This window comes from Oryzias latipes, chromosome 1 (assembly GCF_053564925.1).
Source record: "Oryzias latipes strain Hd-rR chromosome 1, Olatipes_Hd-rR_3.1".
Classification (NCBI taxonomy): domain Eukaryota; kingdom Metazoa; phylum Chordata; class Actinopteri; order Beloniformes; family Adrianichthyidae; genus Oryzias; species Oryzias latipes.
Genome location: NC_136237.1, coordinates 43,194,496 through 43,215,098, shown reverse-complemented (window position 1 = coordinate 43,215,098; position 20,603 = coordinate 43,194,496). Strand labels below are relative to the sequence as shown.

The following is a 20,603-nucleotide window of genomic DNA, read 5'->3' as shown; positions in this document are numbered from 1 at the left end:
AAGAGTCTGGACATCGGCCTCTGCGTGTCTTTCAAAATAAGAGTCTAAGACGTTGGTCTCTGCGTGTCTTTCAAAGTAAGAGTCTGGACGTCGGTCTCTGCGTGTCTTTCAAAGTAAGAGTCTAGGACGTCGGTGTCTGCGTGTCTTTCAAAATAAGAGTCTCGGACGTCGGTCTCTGCGTGTCTTTCAAAGTAAGAGTCTGGACTTCGGCCTCTGCGTGTCTTTCAAAGTAAGAGTCTAGGACGTCGGTGTCTGCGTGTCTTTCAAAATAAGAGTCTCGGACGTCGGTCTCTGCGTGTCTTTCAAAGTAAGAGTCTGGACATCGGCCTCTGCGTTTCTTTCAAAATAAGAGTCAAGGACGTCGGTCTCTGCGTGTCTTTCAAAGTAAGAGTCTCGGACGTCGGTCTCTGCGTGTCTTTCAAAGTAAGAGTCTGGACATCGGCCTCTGCGTGTCTTTCAAAATAAGAGTCTAAGACGTTGGTCTCTGCGTGTCTTTCAAAGTAAGAGTCTGGACGTCGGTCTCTGCGTGTCTTTCAAAGTAAGAGTCTGGACATTGGCCTCTGCGTGTCTTTCAAAATAAGAGTCTCGGACGTTGGTCTCTGCGTGTCTTTCAAAGTAAGAGTCTGGACATCGGCCTCTGCGTGTCTTTCAAAGTAAGAGTCTGGACATCGGCCTCTGCGTGTTTTTCAAAGTAAGAGTCTGGACATTGGCCTCTGCGTGTCTTTCAAAATAAGAGTCTCGGACGTCGGTCTCTGCGTGTCTTTCAAAGTAAGAGTCTGGACATCGGCCTCTGCGTGTCTTTCAAAATAAGAGTCTAAGACGTTGGTCTCTGCGTGTCTTTCAAAGTAAGAGTCTGGACGTCGGTCTCTGCGTGTCTTTCAAAGTAAGAGTCTGGACATTGGCCTCTGCGTGTCTTTCAAAATAAGAGTCTCGGACGTCGGTCTCTGCGTGTCTTTCAAAGTAAGAGTCTGGACATCGGCCTCTGCGTGTCTTTCAAAATAAGAGTCTAAGACGTTGGTCTCTGCGTGTCTTTCAAAGTAAGAGTCTGGACGTCGGTCTCTGCGTGTCTTTCAAAGTAAGAGTCTGGACATTGGCCTCTGCGTGTCTTTCAAAATAAGAGTCTCGGACGTTGGTCTCTGCGTGTCTTTCAAAGTAAGAGTCTGGACTTCGGCCTCTGCGTGTCTTTCAAAGTAAGAGTCTAGGACGTCGGTGTCTGCGTGTCTTTCAAAATAAGAGTCTCGGACGTCGGTCTCTGCGTGTCTTTCAAAGTAAGAGTCTGGACATCGGCCTCTGCGTTTCTTTCAAAATAAGAGTCAAGGACGTCGGTCTCTGCGTGTCTTTCAAAGTAAGAGTCTCGGACGTCGGTCTCTGCGTGTCTTTCAAAGTAAGAGTCTGGACATCGGCCTCTGCGTGTCTTTCAAAATAAGAGTCTAAGACGTTGGTCTCTGCGTGTCTTTCAAAGTAAGAGTCTGGACGTCGGTCTCTGCGTGTCTTTCAAAGTAAGAGTCTGGACATTGGCCTCTGCGTGTCTTTCAAAATAAGAGTCTCGGACGTTGGTCTCTGCGTGTCTTTCAAAGTAAGAGTCTGGACATCGGCCTCTGCGTGTCTTTCAAAGTAAGAGTCTGGACATCGGCCTCTGCGTGTTTTTCAAAGTAAGAGTCTGGACATCGGCCTCTGCGTGTCTTTCAAAGTAAGAGTCTCGGACGTCGGTCTCTGCGTGTCTTTCAAAGTAAGAGTTCGGACATCGGCCTCTGCGTGTCTTTCAAAGTAAGAGTCTGGACATCGGTCTCTGCGTGTCTTTCAAAATAAGAGTCTCGGACGTCGGTCTCTGCGTGTCTTTCAAAGTAAGAGTCTGGACATCGGCCTCTGCGTGTCTTTCAAAATAAGAGTCTAGGACGTCGGTCTCTGCGTGTCTTTCAAAATAAGAGTCTCGGACATCGGCCTCTGCGTGTCTTTCAAAGTAAGAGTCTGGACATCGGCCTCTGCGTGTCTTTCAAAGTAAGAGTCTGGACATCGGCCTCTGCGTGTCTTTCAAAATAAGAGTCTCGGACGTCGATCTGATTTCTGTTTCTGCTCTTCCAGCTGACCTTAAACAGGAACTCTGGTTTCTATCAGGTCATTTCAAAGGAACCAGCCAAGTTCCCAGAATGCACCACTACGCCCAGAACCGCTGTGGCTTCAGGAGCAGCTGAGGTCCAATCAGAACCACAAAGACCCCCCCAACCACAGCTGACGCTGCCACATGAAACCCTCTGCATCCTCATCCCACTGAGAATGACTGCTGCCCGGCCTGACACGCAGGAAGTCTCTTATTTTGAAATGCAGCTCTGTTTCCAGCTTTTCTGCAGTCAGACGTTCACACGGGTTTAAACCTCCGACCCAAACTGGTGGTTGAACTCGTTTACTGGAGCAGACGGACCGATACCCAGCAAAAACGTTTATTGGAGAAACTACCCACAGTGCCTCAGTACATGAACAAAGTACCACTGTAGTTTGTAACTGATTACTTTTGAAAAGTACTCTTCTACTAAACATGAAGGGAAGGCTGGACTTCAGAGCTGCTGTCCAACCGGAGGTCCGCTGCCACATCAGACGTCAACCACCATCTTTTTGTGGAAGTCCAGTCCGCCGACCACCTGCAGGACACAGACAGGAAGTGAGGTCACAGGCACTTCCTGTTTGAATGCGTCAGTGAATCAAGCAGGATGAGAGCTTCTGGGAGCTGCGAGCTAACAGAGCGCCGTGTGTCGGGGGGGGGGGGGGCACACGCCAACCTCTCAAAGCAAACAGACTCGGGGGTTTGAACTCCAAGCAGCTCCTGAGAGCAGACGGAGTCGGACCCGGTCCGCCTCACCTGTCTGAACGCCGTCTCCGTCCTGGTCGGCGCTGATGATGGTTTTATCCACGACCTGCTGCAGCTCCCAGTCCTTCAGGTTGCTGCCCGCCATCGTCTTCAGGACCTGAAACAGCTCGCCGTTCGAGATGAAGCCGTCTTTGTCCACGTCGTAGATCCTGAAGGCGACTGAGGACAGAGAGGAAGGTCAGGAAGTCTTCCTCACTTCGAATCGGACCCCCGAACATCAGAACCCCCAGAGAAGAGGCTGAGTCTTCTTCCAGTTAGGAGGTTCTGAGGAGAAACCATCATGGAGGACAGGTTCTTCTGGCTCCTCTCCACGTGCACACTCACGTGCACGGCAGAGGGAACATGCAGACGGTCAGACTCATGGTCCTCTCAGCACAGAAGGGGGGGGGGGTCCTCTGGGGGTTCAGGTGAGGTTCGTGCCCAGAACCCCCACCCTAAAAGAGCCTGCAGGACCCTAACAGCCCCCCATGGATGAAGGACTGACTCACATTGCAGCTTCTGCTCTCTGCTGCCTCCAACGCTGAACTGGGAGATGCCCTCCATGAACTCTGCAAACACAGCGACACTCAGAACCGGGCCCTTCTGCCCCCCAGTGGACCAGCACATGGACCTGAACCTGCAGGGGAGTCTGCGTTCACCTCTGAAGTCGATCTCGCCGTCACCGTCGGTGTCGAATATGTCGATGACCCGTGGAACCAGGGGGTTCTGCTGCAGCTCAGGGAGGGACATGAACTCCCCCACGCTCAGGGAGCCCGACCCATCCAGGTCAAGCTTCTTAAACCTCTTCTTCAGCCTCTTAATCTCACCAGCCTGACCTGCAACGACACACAGCAGGTGCTGACCCACCAGGGTTCTGGACTCTCCAGGTTCTGACCCGGGAGCTCTGCCCCCCCCCATCACTCACCGGGGCTCTGCCTGGTGCTGGCCATGGCAGCTGCAGGATCTCTGTGAAGGAGCGGCGGACCTCCCGACGTCTCGGTTAAGCCGGGTCATGTGACAGCAGTGTGACCGGGGGGGAGGGGGCCTCCACCCCCCCTGACAGAGGGAGCAGCATGACAATGAGTCTCCGTCTGTCATTAACCTCAACGACAGCAGTGTCTGAACTCCGTCTACACGGGTCCAGACAGAACCAGAGAACTGGACCGGGTCTGTGTGACGTCATCCACAGAAAACGGTCAACTTCCTTCCAAACAAGGAAGTCGATTCAGTCCACCTTTTTGTACAATACGGACGCCGCCATGTTGGAGCCAGACATCAGGAAGCACTGACTGGTCCGAGTCAGTCTGAGTCATCGTTTCTATAGCAACCACGCTCACCAATCAGGAGGGAGCTTGTTGGAAGGCCACACCCCTAACATTTCAAAGCAGGCCACACCCCATCTGTTGATCAAACGTTTTAAACGTTGCATAAGGGGCCAATAGGCTCCGCCTACTTTTAGTTGTGGCATCTGATTGGTTAGTTTATAACTTAAATGAAGAGAAAATATCAAAGAATTAGGATTATCAGGAAGATGTTTAAAGATCCAGAACGGTTCTCCTGGAGAACGACGGAGGGACAGACGTTTCTCTACAGAAGTCTGTGTACTTCCTGTTTGGAACGCCAGGGGGCGGGGCCACTCTGTCCACTTGTAGAGTCGTGTAGAAGTTCTCAGGATTCAAGCAATAGACCCACGATGAAGTTGAAAGGACTTTTATTTTAAAAGGTCAGGATGTGGGGATGTTCTTCTTGACTTTGACGGAAAGGTCAATGGTCAGAAATACGTCAGGAATCAAACAAAGGCGTCATTTAGAAAGGTTTAGAACAGATTACTGGATTTGAACAGATTCACATCATTTTAGCTTCAGAAACTTTCCAGGAAGCCTTTTCTCTTTAGTCCTGAGCAGACGGCTGGAGATCTGAACGCAGATACAAAACATGGACAGAGACATCTTTGTTTACTGACCAGCGGTCCATAAATGTTCAGGTCGGACCAGCAAAGCTCTTCTGGTTCGTCCGGTCCCGGCAGAGAACCACGAGAACGCAGAACCGAGGTTCTACAGCCGTGATTCTCTGTCGGATCAGCAGATTCAGCATTACTGAACCCAACAGATCATTGATTGACCGTCATTAAAGCCATCAAACACGAGTCGGATCGGATTCAGATTTCTGCTCCGTGTCCTTTGGTAATACCAGCACAGAGGTCGTGACCTGGCATGGTCCCGCCTTCAGGAGGTTCAGCCACGCCTACGCCGTCTTCTGCTTCTTCCGGGCCTGAAACTGCTGCGTTTTGCTCTTTATTGATTTGACGAGCAACGACAGACTTGGGTCCATGTCTTTCTTTGACGCCATGGTCTCAGAGTCATTTTCCCGCCTTTCTGCGGCAGCTTCCTGTGTCATGGCCGCCTGTCTGTGCGAAGGTGTGGCCTCCTGAGCGTCGAGCTTGTCCTCCAGGTGGCGCTGCTGCTCTTCTCTGCGTCGCTGCTTCTCTGCCAGGATGCTCTGCATGGCCTTGGTCTTCCTGTAGTTGGGGTGGGAGGGGTCCAGGCTGAAGAGATGGGAGGTGAAGATGGCCTGGAAGCGGGGGTCCTGAACGTCAACCTGAAACCAAACAACGGGGTCACAGAACGCTGCTGCAGTGGAACCACAGACTCTGGAGGATCCCTGCATCCTCTTTACTGCTGTGTCCCAACCAGGAACCTCCTCCAGGGAGGGGCATTCGTCTACAGAAACGCCTCCATTTAATGATGCAGCTACACCAAAGACCACATCTCAGTATTAAGCATGTGAAACCACCAACAAGGACTCTGGCGGGGTCACCGTAAGGACTCTGGCGGGGTCACCGTAAGGACCCCGGCGGGGTCACCGTAAGGACCCCGGCGGGGTCACCGTAAGGACTGCGGCGGGGTCACCGTAAGGACCCCGGCGGGGTCACCGTAAGGACCCCGGCGGGGTCACCGTAAGGACCCCGGCGGGGTCACCGTAAGGACCCCGGCGGGGTCACCGTAAGGACTCTGGCGGGGTCACCGTAAGGATTCCGGCGGGGTCACCGTAAGGACCCCGGAAGGGTCACAGTAAGGACTGCGGCGGGGTCACCGTAAGGACCCCGGCGGGGTCATCGTAAGGACCCCGGCGGGGTCACCGTAAGGACCCCGGCGGGGTCACAGTAAGGACTGCGGCAAATCAACCATAAAGGCTCCGGCAAAGCTGGAAATGAACTTCCATCCTTAACAGAATCTTTGGAGGAAGTCGATCATTTATCTTCCAACTAGAAAACCTTCTCAGATGAGCAACACACCCAAGATCAGAAGTCTCACCTGGAAGCCGTCATCCTCCAGTAGCTCCGCCCCTTTCTTCAGGAGCTTCTTCCTTTTCTTCTTGCTCAGGTTCTGCTGCTCCACGATGCGGTCGTAGTTGAAGTGTGCGTGTTTGGGGTCCGTGTCGTCCTCCATCAGCAGAGCCATCTCAGCCTGGAACACAAACAGGGTCAGCTCCAGCTGGAAGCAGCAGTTCTCCTCAGTGGGAGGGGCTTCGCCTGACCTGCTGTTTCTCCAGCTCCTCGCCGTTGTCGGCAGCACATATTTCCACCTTCTTCTTCTTCTTCGGTTTTCTCTTCATGTCTGCAACAGAAGAAGAGTTGGACTCTGACCCTCATCATCCAGAAAGAACCCAGGAGCTCCTCTGGGACGTGGACACTTCTTGATGTCAGAGTTCCTCTGAACGTCTCCAGGAACAGCGACAAACAGCAACACGTTCGTAGCAGCAACACCTTCAACCATCAACAACCCGAGCCGTCACCAGAGAACCGGCAGTCAGGCGCGTGGCGGTGGTTTCCCACCAGCAATGAGGTTCTAGGCTGAAGCACTGACCACTGCGTTCCCCTCCGAGCTCCTCCACAAAGAAGGGGTCGCTGAGGTCGACGTCATCAGGAAGCTGGTCATCGCTGAGCTCGCCATCAGACGCCCCCTACAGGGAATAAGGTCACATGACTCAGGAGGAGGCACAAAGGTTAAACCCAGTAAAGCATCGACTCTCTAGCAGCCTGGTTATCTGGGGGGCGGAGTCACAGGCCTTGATGACCAAACCCACATTCCTGTTTTCCATGAAGAAAACCAAACAGGATCCACTAAGATCAACCCCATGATGTGGACCCCCTGAACCTTCAGTGTTGGTGTCCAGCCCACCTGCTTCTTCCCGCTCTTCTTCTCCTTCTTCTTCTGCAGGTACCCCTCCCAGGGCGTCAGCTTGTCCTTCCCCTCCAGCTTTTCCTTCACCAGCTTCTCCGTGGTCTCCTTCAGACCTGCAGAAACCACACAGCAGCTGTGAATCCAGTCCAAAGCTGCTCCCGGACCAGGTCTATGCTGTTCTTCCTGTTCCTGGTCTTAGTGGATGCTATCCATGCTCCCGGTTCTCCCTCCAAGGTGACATGGGAGAAGTGGGAGGATGTTGTCAACAAGCTGGAGGGGAAGATGGAGAAGTGGTGATGGCTGCTCCCCCAGACGTCTTCTAGGGTTAGAGTTCTGGTCATCAACTACCGTGTTGCTTCCCTGTTTGGGTCCTGATGGGGGGGGGGTCTCACTGGACATCAGCTTCGTCCCTTCAGTCCCAACGGCCCGACTCTGAGGACGTTGTCCATGTTAGTCATTGGAGGGGAGGACGGACCACCTGGCAGAGTTCTTTACAAGGCCCCTGTATGGAGAACCGGAGACCTGCGATGGCGGCTCTTAAACGGTTCTGTTGCTTCTTTTATCTCTGTTGTTACCGTCTCTGACCGCCGGCCTTTCTGCCGTCAGAGGGAGACGGTTTCTGTTTTTAGGGAGTGAGAGTGGATTTGTGGTTTTGGTTATGGGTCAGGATACAAGAAGACAGAGAGAGAGAGAAGTTGGAGCTGTGGTACCACAGTCAGAGTTCGCCTAAACGTCTCCAGGAACAGCGACAAACAGCAACATGTTCGTAGCAGCAACACCTTCAACTGTGGTACCACAGTTACTGTGGTAACTAGTTACCACAGTAACTAGTGTTCTTCATGTTCCTCATGAATTTCAATTCTCTAACATTTTGTTAAATGATCCCAAACTGCATGAAAACCTGAGGTTCCCTGAGGAACCTCGTTTTAGAACCTTCAGCAGAATCTCTCCAGTTCTTAGAAAAACCACCGTTTGCTCCTGAACATTTTCCAGTACCGTTTCATTACAAACTGGAGATCCCCCTTTGGGCTCCATACCTGGCACCCAGGTGACCTCCATCTCCATGTCTTTGTCCTCCTTCTGGTCTTTGTCCTGGACGCTCTTCAGCAGCTCTCTGTACTTGGAGATTTGCTCCTCACTCCTCCTCTTCTTCGTCTCGCTGACAGCTGCCTCTGTGGAAGGAGGAGCAGATCAGTTCCATTCCACAGAGGGACCCCTCCCTGAAAGCTCCGGTCCCACCTCCCCCCGTGTCCGGCTCCTCTCCACTCAGAGCCTCCTCTTCCTCACTGGAGGAGGCCAGGTAGGCCCTGAAGTCCATGTCCAGGAGCTCGTCTTTGTTGAACTTTCGGTTGAGGGCGGTCAGGCGCTCGTGGTCGGTCTCGTCCCACGTCAGCTGCACCTGGTTGGAGGAACACGCGTTAGTGTCTGGGAGGGAGCAGAAACCGCTGAGACGGTCTCACCTTGGAGGTGGCGGCGGCTGAGGAGGTGAAGAGTTTGGGCGTGAACGCAGAGGGATTGACGTGGGTCGCCTCGTCTCTGGGCTCCTCGTCAAACGTCATGTCTTCAGGAACGAACCTGTTGGGCTCAGAGTCGGTCAGACGTGTGCGGCGGCGGCGGCTGAAGGACGGCCAGACGAGCGTACCGGAGGTCCAACACGGAGCAGCTGCTCTCGTACTCAAAGCCGTCGCACTCCTCGTAGATCTTTGCCGCCGTGTCGACCGAGTCGCACTCCACCACGGCGTAGAAGTACTTCAGGCGCTTGAACTGGTAGTCGCGGATCTTCTCCCTGTGAACCCTGAGAGGAGGTGATGAGAAGGAGCTGCAGCAAAGTTCCCGCCCTCTGTGAGGAGGCGCAGCAGATGCCAGCATGACATCATCATGACAGCAGCACTTACCTCTCCTCCTCCGTGTCTTCCTCGGAATCTTCTGGAAGGGCCTTGAGCTCCGGTGGTCCCCGGGCCTCCTCCTCCTTCAGCCTCTCTTTCCCAAATTCTGACGGGTAGATCTGAGCAACACCCAGAATGCATTGCTGTTAGAACGCCGTTGCTGACCACGCCCCTTCCATCAGAATGGGTCCCACGGGCCGCCTCACCCTCACAGACAGCACGGCGCCCCCTTTAGGTGCAAACGAGCCGAACAGAACCAGCAGGTCCCGGGCCTTCATGCGGTCCCAGTCCATGTTGCAGACGGCCAGCCGAGTCGAAGCCTGACCCAACAGAACCGGGTCAAACAGATCCACAACGGTCACCCCCTCCCCTCCCTCTGAGGCGGACCCACCTGTTCGCCCCGTGGAGCGTCCTTGCACAGCTCTCCCCAGTCATGCTCCAGCTCCTCTTCCTCCCTCCTGAGGATGGCGTCCACCTCATCCTCCTCATCTTCGTCTGAGCTGGTCTCCACGTTCCCCTTCCCCCGGGCCAGGTCCGGTCCACTATCGCTGTCGTCCTCAGAATCCAGACTGGACGACTCCTCCTCATCGGACCGCCTCGCTTCGTGGCGCTTCCCCTCCTCAGCTTCATCACCAGCAGACAGCTCCTCGTCTTCATCACCTTAGAACAAGAGAAACAGCATCAGAGGATCTTCTGGAGGCCCGATGAAGATCTGAGCTCCATCGCTTCCCGTTCTGACCTCAGGGTCACAAACATGTTCTCCGTTCGTTTTTCCTGGTTTAACGGAACAAAGTTTTTCTGTTTTTCATCTGCTGTCGCCATGGAAACGCAGCAAAGACGGGTCAGGGGCTCAGCTGTGGGACAGTGTCTGGCCAAGGAGTTTAATGAGGGACCACCTGGACCGTAAACGAAACACCCGCCTGAGGCTACGAGAACCCTGTCAGAACCAAAGACAACCATCAGAACCATAGAGAACCATGAAACCGATCAGAACCATAGAGAACCATCAGAACGACATGGCGCGACAGTGGCTCAGGTGGTTGAGCGGGTCGTCCAATGATCGAAGGGTTGGCGGTTCGATCCCCGCTCCCCCCAGCCAAATGTCGTTGTGTCCTTGGGCAAGACACTTCCCCCTCCTTGCCTCCAGTGTGGCTCCACTGGTGTGTGAATGTGCATGTATGATCCCGGTGATGGTCAGAGGGGCCGTAGGCGGGAACTGGCAGCCAGGCCTCTGTCAGTCTGCCCCAGGGCAGCTGTGGCTACAACCGTAACTACCATCACCAAGAATGAATGAGGAGGGAATGAATAATGGACACAATGTAAGAACTTTGGATGTCTTGAAAATCGCAGATAAGTCCAATCCATAGAACCAATCAGAACCAAAGAGGACCAGCAGAACCTGTCAGAACCAAAGAGAACCATCAAACGGATCAGAACCAAAGAGGACCATCAGAACGATAGAGAACCATCAAACCGATCAGAACCAAAGAGGACCATCAGCACCAGTCAGAACCAAAGAGGACCATCAGAACCATAGAGAACCATCAAACCGATCAGAACCAAAGAGGACCATCAGCACCAGTCAGAACCAAAGAGGACCAGCAGAAACAGTCAGAACCAAAGAGAACCATCAAACGGATCAGAACCAAAGAGGACCATCAGAACGATAGAGAACCATCAGAACCGGTCAGAACCAAAGAGGACCATCAGAACCATAGAGAACCATCAAACCGATCAGAACCAAAGAGGACCATCAGCACCAGTCAGAACCAAAGAGGACCAGCAGAACCTGTCAGAACCAAAGAGAACCATCAAACGGATCAGAACCAAAGAGGACCATCAGAACGATAGAGAACCATCAGAACCGGTCAGAACCAAAGAGGACCATCAGAACCATAGAGAACCATCAAACCGATCAGAACCAAAGAGGACCACCAGCACGATAGAGAACCATCAGAACCGGTCAGAACCAAAGAGGACCACCAGAACCATAGAGAACCATCAGAACCAAAGAAGACCACCAGAACCAAAGAGAACCAGCAGAACCAAAGAGGACCATCAGAACCAAAGAGAACCATCAGAACCGATAAGAACCAAAGAGGACCATCAGAACCATAGAGAACCATCAGAACTGGTCAGAACCAAAGAGAACCATCAGAGCCGGTCAGAACCAAAGAGAACCATCAGAACCATAGAGAACCATCAAACCGATCAGAACCAAAGAAGACCATCAGCACGATAGAGAACCATCAAACCGATCAGAACCAAAGAGGACCATCAGAACCAAAGAGAACCATCAGAACCGATAAGAACCAAAGAGGACCATCAGAACCATAGAGAACCATCAGAACTGGTCAGAACCAAAGAGAACCATCAGAGCCGGTCAGAACCAAAGAGAACCATCAGAACCATAGAGAACCATCAAACCGATCAGAACCAAAGAAGACCATCAGCACGATAGAGAACCATCAGAACCGGTCAGAACCAAAGAGGACCACCAGTACCATAGAGAACCATCAGAACCGGTCAGAACCAAAGAAGACCACCAGAACCAAAGAGAACCAATCAGAACCAAAGAGGACCATCAGAACCAAAGAGAACCATCAGAACCGATAAGAACCAAAGAGGACCATCAGAGCCGGTCAGAACCAAAGAGAACAGTCAGAACCAAAGAGGACCATCAGAACTAGGGGTGTCAGAAAAAAATCGATTGGGTAAAATATCGCAATAGTTCATTTGGCAATACTTGTATGGATTCAAAATGCTGCCAGATCGATGTTTATTTAATTATTTCTGAGCGTCCTTCAGCGTCTGACTCTTGTTGTCCACTTCACCCTCCGACCTCTAGTTGGCAGCAGAGAACATGGAGCCTCTTTGAGCAGCTCTACTCTGCACAAGACAACAGGAAGACTGCAGCCAGAGGCAGCTGGTTCTGTTGTTACGAGACATGAACTACTTCGTTTTTACTTGAAGGGATACTAGACAGAAACTCTGAACCATGTTGCTGCCAGTAAGATAGAAAAACGAGGATTTCTGTGCTTTTTAGCGGCTCAGATAAATAAGATAGACAATGAAGCACGGCAGCAGCTAATAGGCTAATGCGCTTAGCATCTGCTAACATGCTAGCAAAGCGGGCTAAAGTTCTGCAGAACCTCCCAGCAACAGATTCTAGTTTAGTGACCTGATGGATCAGAGGGATGTGTACATCGCTCTGAAAAAGGCTGACTGTGGTGATCAGTGTTACCAGTTCCTTCTGTGTGTGAGAAGCGTGTCTGCAAAGGTGCAGCAGAGCAGACTGTAAACATACAAAGCACCTTTTTTGTTACATTAAAGCAACTTTCCTTCCTTCTGTCCTGCTGCCTCATCATCACACTTTATTGTTTCTGGAAAAAAACAGTTTGCCCCCCCCCCACCCCTTTATTTTGGAAGCACCATTCAGGCCCCAGAACCGTTGAAAAGCACTAGAGAAGCTACATTAATGCTGAAAATAAACAGCATTTTATTTCCCCAAAAGACACTTATTGGTTAAGGAACATTCATTCTTTGTTTTTTCTTACACTGAAAAATATATATTTATGTTTTAAATCAGACAATGTTGACTTCCCTTTCTATGTTTTAACTTACCAAAATAAAAGCACTATGAACTTATATATGAGATACAGTTGCAGTGCTTAACATTAACATTGTGATCATTAAATAAACTGAATTTGACCATTTTATTACAGTGGAAGACATTAAGATTCAGGTAAAGTTTTTTCAAAGTCCTTAAAAAAACAGAAAGGAAATATGTTTTGGTAAAGTATCGGGATACGTATCGTATCGCCAGACTCTTGCCAATACACACCCCCAATCAGAACCGGTCAGAACCACTGATCTAACAGCTTCGGTCCTGCGTGATCCGGCCAATCAGAAGGCCTCTATGTGTGGGCGGGGCCAGTCGCCGTGTGGCGTTACTGCTCCAGCTTTAGTCCAGCATGCCAGCAGTCTTCCTCGGTCTCTGCAGCTTTATGGCGTTGACACAGATGTTCTTCTGTGAGGATGAAGTTCAACCAAAAGCTCCTCACCTTCATCATCATCATCATCGTCTCCTCTTCCTCGCGGTTCAGCTTCATCTTCTCTGACCTTCGTCCTCCCCTCCTCCTCCTCCTCTTCATCGGAGTCAGACAGCTGGTAGAAGCGCCTCAGGTCTTCGGCGGTGGAGTGGCTGACGGGTCGGCCCCGTTTGTCCACCGTCTGTTTCACCTTGAAGCGCTGGTCGTGGAACATGGACCGGAACCGTTTGTCAATACTGATCTTACGGTCCCGCTCAGGCATCTCCCAGAACCGTGGGTCCTTCTGGACCCGGAGGAATCGTGGATCGCCGTCCTTCATCTTCTGGGACGACATGCTGGAAGAAACCACAGAACCCGAGATCAGAACAAACGGAGCGCCAGTCAGAACCACAGGCTGCAGAACCACAGGTACTTCCCGGCAGAACCACAGGCTGCAGAACCACAGGTACGTCCCGTCAGAACCACAGGTACGTCCCGGCAGAACCACAGGCTGCAGAACCACAGGTACGTCCCGTCAGAACCACAGGCTGGAGACCCACAGGTACGTCCCGGCAGAACCACAGGCTGCAGAACCACAGGTACGTCCCGGCAGAACCACAGGCTGCAGAACCACAGGTACGTCCCGTCAGTCAGAACCACAGGTACGTCCCGTCACCAATAGGAGAACCAGAAATAGAAAACCGGGTTCAGTCCAGTTCTGAAAACAGTTTTAGTTTCTGATCTTCAGAACCGGAACCGGGCCGGGACTCTGAGATAAGTTGAAGCATGAAACTAGGATCCGTAAATTGATGCTGCGTTCAGCCCTGGACCGAGCCCGGTACCCGAGGCTTCACACCGAACTTTGTTAATTATTTTAGGTCTGCTGACAGACATTAAGTCCAGCAGAATTCCGTAATCTTTACATTAAAGGTTCGCGGTTTTGTCGTGACGGACCTCGGAACCAGAACTCCGGTATCCGGCGGGAAAGCACCGAGGAGGAAACCTACGGCTGAAAATAATAATGAAGAACGTTTACCTTTGCTTTTAGCACGTGCTTTCCCAGCATGCACCTCTGCCGTTACCCTCTGTTTCCCCGCCTTCTTGTTCCAATGGAAAGCGACGTGGGACAAACTTCCCGAAATCGCTGCAAAACGAACTCGTTTAACAAACAGTATAAAAACAGACATTTTTACGGATATTTCGTAACAAAACGACACTTTGACATCATTTTATTTTACAAATGGTCTCAATTAAATTAGTGTTTCAAACCGACATGTCTTCGTAGGTGACCTGTCAACACAAACGGCGACCGTCCCGGTCACCTCCAGGGCCCAGGCTGACACCGAAACTCTGCGCTTATGGCAGAGTCTCTTACCAGGTTCTGATCCGGTTCCGCAATTTCCCACAGACCCAAACAGATCCGGGTCCGGGTTTCTGCTCCGTCCTTCTTCAGGAAGCTGCTGCTGTCAGAGAGGACGAAGACATGAGGAGCAGAGGAGGCTTCAGAGTCCTGCAGAGGCTGCGGAGGGCTGCGGTCTGTGCGGCGGGGGGCCCCGGGACGGGGCTGGGGGGCCCCGGGACGGGGCTGGGGGGGCCCGGGACGGGGCTGGGGGGGCCCGGAGCCTGCAGGAGGCTGTCGGGCTCCGTGATCGTCTTCAACCGGGAGATGAAGAAGCGGCAGAAGGACTGGGCCGCCTCCCTGCAGGATGGACAGCAGTACGACTACCTGAGGGACGAGGTGAGGAGACGGGGGAGGGGGGTGGGGGGGGGGGGTAATCTTCATACAGAACCTCCAAGTTCTATCTAAACAAACCTTCTGGACCCGGGAGAGACCCGGATCTGGAGAATCCTCTGGGGGTGGGGGGTGTTCTAGTTCATTGGATACACCAATCCTGGTAAACAGCTGCAGGGGAGTTTTGCTTCATTTCCCTCCATTCTGGTCGCTCAGCGTTGGTGAAACATACCTGGAACATACCTGGAACATACCTGGAACATAGCTGGAACATAGCTGGAACATAGCTGGAACATACCTGGAACATAGCTGGAACATAGCTGGAACATAGCTGAGACAAACATGTTGTGCGACTCTGTCCACGTTTGGGTAACAAACTTCTTCTCATGTCTGTTGGCAGGTTGGCAGCCGAGTGGCGGATCGGGTTTATGACATTGCAAGGTGGGTTCTGAGTAGATCCAGACAGTGAGGTCCTGCTGTACTCAGAGGAACCGCCTCTGTGGCATTGAATGCTTCTGTCTATGTGAAGAAGTATCCAGTCTGACCCAAGATCAATGAAGAAGAGGAGTCTGGATCCGTCTGCAGAACAGCCGTGTGTCGTTGTGCGTCCGTCAGCTTCCAGCTCACACTCTTCTTCCTGCTCTCCGGTTCCGTAGGACGTTTCCTCTGGCGTTAGACATCGGAGCAGGAAAGAGTCACATCGCCCAGCATCTGACTGAGGTCAGTGTGAGAACCTTCATGTGGAGGTTGTGGTCTGAGCCAAAGCTCAGCTGACTGCTGTCGTTTCAGGAGGTGGTGGAGCGTCTCCTCCTGACCGACGTCTCCCAGCAGGCTCTGGTGAGTTCTGGAGGCCCGGTTTCATCCTCGGTGCTCCACAGTCTCTGAGGCCTCAAACGGGACTTTTCTGGTTCTCCTGACTGCAGAGGCAGAGGCGGCGGACCCCGATGGCGACGCGGTGCGTTCTGGCTGACGAGGAGTTCCTGCCGTTTCAGGAGAACAGCTTTGACCTGGTGGTGAGCAGCCTGAGGTGGGTCAGGAGGCCTCACTTCCTGTTATGCTCGGCTTTGTTTCATGATGACATTTGTAATCTTTTGTCTGCTTCAGTCTGCATTGGATCAACGACCTGCCCGGGGCTCTCAAACAGGTGACACACGCCGACCTCACAGGCTGACCTGGAGCTCCGAGTCGCTCAGACTGTCCCCTCCCCTCAGATCCACCAGGTGCTGAAGCCGGACGGCGTGTTCATCGGGGCCATGGTGGGCGGGGAGACGCTGTACGAGCTGCGCTGTTCGCTGCAGCTGGCCGAGACGGAGAGGGAGGGGGGGTTCTCCCCCCACGTGTCGCCCTTCACTGCCGTCACGGACCTGGGAAACCTGCTGGGCCGGGCCGGCTTCACCATGCTGACCGTGGTGAGAGTCCGTCAGCCAATCGGTGCCTGAGGTGAGGTTTTCTCAAGCTCCAGTGGGAGGAGTCTGACGGCGGTGTTTGTTTCTGAAGGACGTGGATGACGTGCAGGTCCACTATCCAGGAATCATGGAGGTCATGACGGATCTGCAAGGTACAGACCGCCAAGCCGCTGCCGCCATCAGGTTAACGCGGAAGAGCTGCCCAATCACTGATGTCTGGTGCACGAGTGTGGTGTGCACGAGTGTGGTGTGCACGAGTGTGGTGTGCACGAGTGTGATGTGCACGAGGGTGGTGTGCACGAGGGTGGTGTGCACGAGTGTGATGTGCACGAGTCTGGTGTGCACGAGTGTGATGTGCACGAGTGTGGTGTGCACGAGTGTGGTGTGCACGAGTGTGGTGTGCACGAGTGTGATGTGCACGAGTGTGGTGTGCACGAGTGTGGTGTGCACGAGTGTGATGTGCACGAGTGTGGTGTGCACGAGTGTGATGTGCACGAGTGTGGTGTGCACGAGTGTGATGTGCACGAGTGTGGTGTGCACGAGTGTGATGTGCACGAGTGTGGTGTGCACGAGTGTGGTGTGCACGAGTGTGATGTGCACGAGTGTGATGTGCACGAGTCTAGTGTGCACGAGTGTGTTGTGCACGAGTGTGGTGTGCACGAGTGTGTTGTGCACGAGTGTGGTGTGCACGTGTGTGGTGTGCACGAGTGTGGTGTGCACGAGTGTGATGTGCACGAGTCTGGTGTGCACGAGTCTGGTGTGCACGAGTGTGGTGTGCACGAGTGTGGTGTGCACGAGTCTGGTGTGCACGAGTCTGGTGTGCACGAGTGTGATGTGCACGAGTGTGGTGTGCACGAGTGTGATGTGCACGAGTGTGGTGTGCACGAGTGTGGTGTGCACGAGTGTGGTGTGCACGAGTGTGATGTGCACGAGTGTGATGTGCACGAGTGTGGTGTGCACGTGTGTGATGTGCACGAGTCTGGTGTGCACGAGTGTGATGTGCACGAGTCTGGTGTGCACGAGTCTGGTGTGCACGAGTGTGATGTGCACGAGTCTGGTGTGCACGAGTGTGGTGTGCACGAGTCTGGTGTGCACGAGTGTGGTGTGCACGAGTCTGGTGTGCACGAGTGTGATGTGCACGAGGGTGGTGTGCACGAGTGTGATGTGCACGAGTGTGATGTGCACGAGTGTGGTGTGCACGAGTGTGGTGTGCACGAATGTGGTGTGAACGAGTGTGGTGTGCACGAGTGTGGTGTGCACGAGTGTGGTGTGCACGAGTGTGGTGTGCACGAGTGTGGTGTGCACGAGTGTGGTGTGCACGAGTCTGGTGTGCACAAGTGTGATGTGCACGATTGTGATGTGCATGAGTGTGGTGTGCACGAGGGTGGTGTGCACGAGGGTGGTGTGCACGAGGGTGGTGTGCACGAGTGTGGTGTGCACGAATGTGGTGTGCACGAATGTGGTGTGCACGAGTGTGGTGTGCACGAATGTGGTGTAAACGAGTGTGGTGTGCACGAGTGTGGTGTGCACGAGTGTGATGTGCACGATTGTGGTGTGCACGAGTGTGGTGTGCACGAGTGTGATGTGCACGAGGGTGGTGTGCACGAGTGTGGTGTGCACGAGGACGGGGCTGGGGGGGGCCCGGAGCCTGCAGGAGGCTGTCGGGCTCCGTGATCGTCTTCAACCGGGAGATGAAGAAGCGGCAGAAGGACTGGGCCGCGAGTGTGATGTGCACGAGGGTGGTGTGCACGAGTGTGATGTGCACGATTGTGGTGTGCACGAGTGTGGTGTGCACGAATGTGGTGTAAACGAGTGTGGTTTGCACGAGTGTGGTGTGCACGAGTGTGATGTGCACGATTGTGGTGTGCACGAGGGTGGTGTGCACGAGTGTGGTGTGCACGAGTAAGTGTCAGACAGACAAACGGACAGAAACGCAAACAAGAGACAACCGATGTAAAATGATCCAGCAATAGTTTTGTGAATCAACGCTGCGTTTGCTGAAGTCTTTCAGAAACATGAACAGATTTTTCCTCCACTGTCTTTGAAGTCCAGAAATCCAGATTATCACCTGGATTCTAATAATCTTGATGAGTTGGGTTTCTGTTGTTCTCCTTCATCAATGAACTGAAAGAGTTCAGGCCTCAACTGAAGCTTGGCATTGCCGTGGTTTCCACTGATCCTCTAGGGATGGGAGAGAGTAACTGCGCCTGGAACAGGAGGACGCTGCTGCACAGGGACACCATGCTGGCAGCTGCTGCCGTTTACAAAGGTGAGGTGGTTTCACAACAGCAGCACACTTTGCACTACACAACAACAACACACAACGAGCAGACACCAAGCTGTTCCCGGGGGAACCCCGTCACCTCCGCCGTTCAGCCGTTCGTCTGGGAGAACACGTGGAACGTCTTCCTTCAGCTGATGCAGAGATTCCAGCAGGAACCGTTTTTTTCCGGTTGTTGGGACTCCGGCGCCCTGAAGAGTCCCTCAATAGAAACCTTGTCAGGGTTCTGCAGAACACGACCCAAACTCAGCAGGACGGACGTCCTGAGGGAGGCGAAGCAGCTGGAGGAGGTGTGGCCTCACGCTTCCTGCTGACTCAGCTGCTGCTCCACCTGTTTCCTGGCTGCTCTGACATCACTTCCTGTTTGACCAGCTGTTTCTGATGTGACTCTGCCGTCTTTCAGAGATGTATGGGAGCGAGGACGGCGCCGTGCCCGCCACCTTCGAGATCCTCTACATGATTGGCTGGAAGCCTCACGAGTCTCAGGTGAGCGTCAGAGGTGAGGTAAAAACCCCGCCCACATACGAGCACGGCTCTGGCCTCAGAAAATGTTTGATCCCCTCTGGGCTTCATGGAGCGGCGGGACAGAACCTCATTTCATAGACTCACCTGTAGACCCTCAGGTAGACGTTCTGGCTCTTCAGAAGCCCAATGAGGGTCACGGAGGGCGAGGCGATCTCCTCCGGGGTTAAAAGTCTCAAAACAAGAACCAACCATGAAACTTTACTGTTCTGAGACGGAACACCGAAGCTCCCTGTGGAAAGGATGGCGCTTAGCCAGGAGACAGGAAGTGGGCGGGGCCTCTTCAAACCCCCGTTTGGACCCACAGCAGGGACAGAACCACAGAGGTTTTTGGGTTTTGGATGAGAAGATGACGTCACTGTAGAGACGTTTGAACTGAAGCTGCTGTTTTTCAGGCCAAACCGGCGAAGCGAGGCTCCGCCACCGTCTCCTTTGGAGACCTGTCGCGGATCGGCCAGCCGGGCCCTGACCACCAATCGTAGAACCACAGACCGGACCGAGCCGCTGCACTTCATGGACGGCTTGGTGTGGCGGTCCGGCACAGGCTGGTCTGGACCGGGTCGTGACCTTCAGCAGGACCTGCACAGAGATCAGCATCTTCTGTGGTTCGCTTCAGTCAATAAACTTCCTTGTCAGATCGGATGTGGTCGTTTTTGTCCGTCTTTGTTTTGAATTCAGTTCAATTTTATTTGTAGCCCAAAATCACAACAACAGTCGTCTCGATGGGCTTCTTAGTCAAACATGAACTCAAAAGGATCATGAATACAAAGAGTTCAATAGGAAAATACTAAAATGAACTAACAAACTGACTAAGCTATACTGGCATCCCTGCCCTTAGACCCCCCTTTCTGTGAGGAAAAACTCCTAAAAAAACGGATTCCGGAAAAAACGAAGAAACCTCAGGGGTGCCCACATGAAGGAGGGATCCTCCCCCAGGACGGACAGGCGATTTACCAGAACTCTTAGAGAAGAATTAACTTATCTAACTCTACAACTACATATATAAAAGTCCAGCAGACGAGCTTCATCCAGCCGTGGTTGGGGGGACAGTCAGGGGCGCGAGTCGAGCCGGAGACAGGAACCACATCCAGGTGTAGGAGCAGGAGCAGAGACGAGGTAAACGGTCAGGAACTGGAGCACGGATGAAACAACTGGAGTCTGGAAGAACTCGAAAGAAGGAAAGAGGGACAGTCCATGAATCACTGCAGCAAACAGAGGCATGGAGAACTAAATGATACATTTTTTTGCTGCGTTTGTTTTTCCGTGGCGAGCGAGCCGACCCCCTGCATGCATCATTTCCACGCGCTCTTCAGTCACGCCTTCCTCTTTCCGTCCAAACCTCACTTCTGCCTGCAGCGCCTGCAGACATGCTGCTCCTCGTCTGCCTCCTCTCGGCTGCAGGACTCCGCGTCTGCTCAGGTAACTGAAGCCCCTCATCGCCGCCGCTCGTGTCCCGCCGACGGCTGTGAGGGACCAGAGGCCTTCAGAGGAACCTGCACCTAAACGTCTTAGACAGTTTCTTTTGCCGTCTGTCTTTGTGTTCTGGAACCGTCAAGGTTTTGGGTTTCAGCTCAGTGAGGACTTCCCCTCACAGCTGTTCTTGCTCCGTAGGAATCCTCCAGCAGGTGGCGCCGCTGCACTCGGTGGCCGTACTCCCATGTCCTCATGCAGGAGAAGACGTGACCTGGAGCAGATTTCAAAACGGGGCCAAGCTGGTTC

The 20,603-nt window shown here is 53.1% G+C and overlaps 3 protein-coding genes across 10 annotated transcripts; 1 reads left to right on the top strand and 2 right to left on the bottom strand.

The window, feature by feature from the left end:
* Positions 1-2,422: 2,422 nt before the first annotated feature.
* On the bottom strand, positions 2,423-3,924 carry ppp3r1b (protein phosphatase 3 (formerly 2B), regulatory s1ubunit B, alpha isoform, b). Of its 2 annotated transcripts, XM_023953742.2 has the most exons (5): positions 3,768-3,924; positions 3,502-3,678; positions 3,352-3,411; positions 2,855-3,022; positions 2,423-2,636 (listed from the first exon to the last, which is right to left on the bottom strand). In XM_023953742.2, exons 1-5 carry the CDS (start codon positions 3,790-3,792, stop codon positions 2,596-2,598), a joined length of 471 nt encoding a protein of 156 aa, XP_023809510.1. In that variant the 5' UTR covers positions 3,793-3,924; the 3' UTR covers positions 2,423-2,595. The 2 variants fall into 2 exon arrangements, with proteins under 2 accessions (XP_023809510.1, XP_078805187.1); XM_078949061.1 differs by having other exon boundaries at positions 3,502-3,880.
* Positions 3,925-4,536: 612 nt separating this feature from the next.
* Positions 4,537-14,460, bottom strand: esf1 (ESF1 nucleolar pre-rRNA processing protein). Of its 5 annotated transcripts, none has more exons than XM_078949021.1 (15): positions 14,319-14,460; positions 13,980-14,087; positions 12,977-13,299; positions 9,304-9,572; positions 9,119-9,232; positions 8,922-9,031; positions 8,669-8,821; positions 8,487-8,601; positions 8,266-8,425; positions 8,064-8,198; positions 7,024-7,139; positions 6,709-6,805; positions 6,380-6,459; positions 6,157-6,309; positions 4,537-5,440 (listed from the first exon to the last, which is right to left on the bottom strand). In XM_078949021.1, exons 3-15 carry the CDS (start codon positions 13,296-13,298, stop codon positions 5,087-5,089), a joined length of 2,178 nt encoding a protein of 725 aa, XP_078805147.1. In that variant the 5' UTR covers position 13,299; positions 13,980-14,087; positions 14,319-14,460; the 3' UTR covers positions 4,537-5,086. The 5 variants fall into 5 exon arrangements, with proteins under 5 accessions (XP_078805147.1, XP_078805153.1, XP_020556254.1 ...); XM_078949027.1 differs by lacking the exon at positions 14,319-14,460 and adding an exon at positions 14,217-14,271; XM_020700595.3 differs by lacking the exon at positions 13,980-14,087 and having other exon boundaries at positions 14,319-14,445.
* On the top strand, positions 14,380-19,526 carry ndufaf5 (NADH:ubiquinone oxidoreductase complex assembly factor 5). Of its 3 annotated transcripts, none has more exons than XM_078949056.1 (12): positions 14,380-14,515; positions 14,558-14,681; positions 15,076-15,116; positions 15,332-15,395; positions 15,468-15,512; positions 15,599-15,702; positions 15,780-15,819; positions 15,887-16,084; positions 16,173-16,233; positions 18,267-18,350; positions 18,766-18,848; positions 19,280-19,526. In XM_078949056.1, exons 1-12 carry the CDS (start codon positions 14,427-14,429, stop codon positions 19,364-19,366), a joined length of 1,020 nt encoding a protein of 339 aa, XP_078805182.1. In that variant the 5' UTR covers positions 14,380-14,426; the 3' UTR covers positions 19,367-19,526. The 3 variants fall into 3 exon arrangements, with proteins under 3 accessions (XP_078805182.1, XP_078805184.1, XP_078805179.1); XM_078949058.1 differs by having other exon boundaries at positions 15,465-15,512; XM_078949053.1 differs by having other exon boundaries at positions 15,465-15,512; positions 18,766-18,861.
* Positions 19,527-20,603: the final 1,077 nt, after the last annotated feature.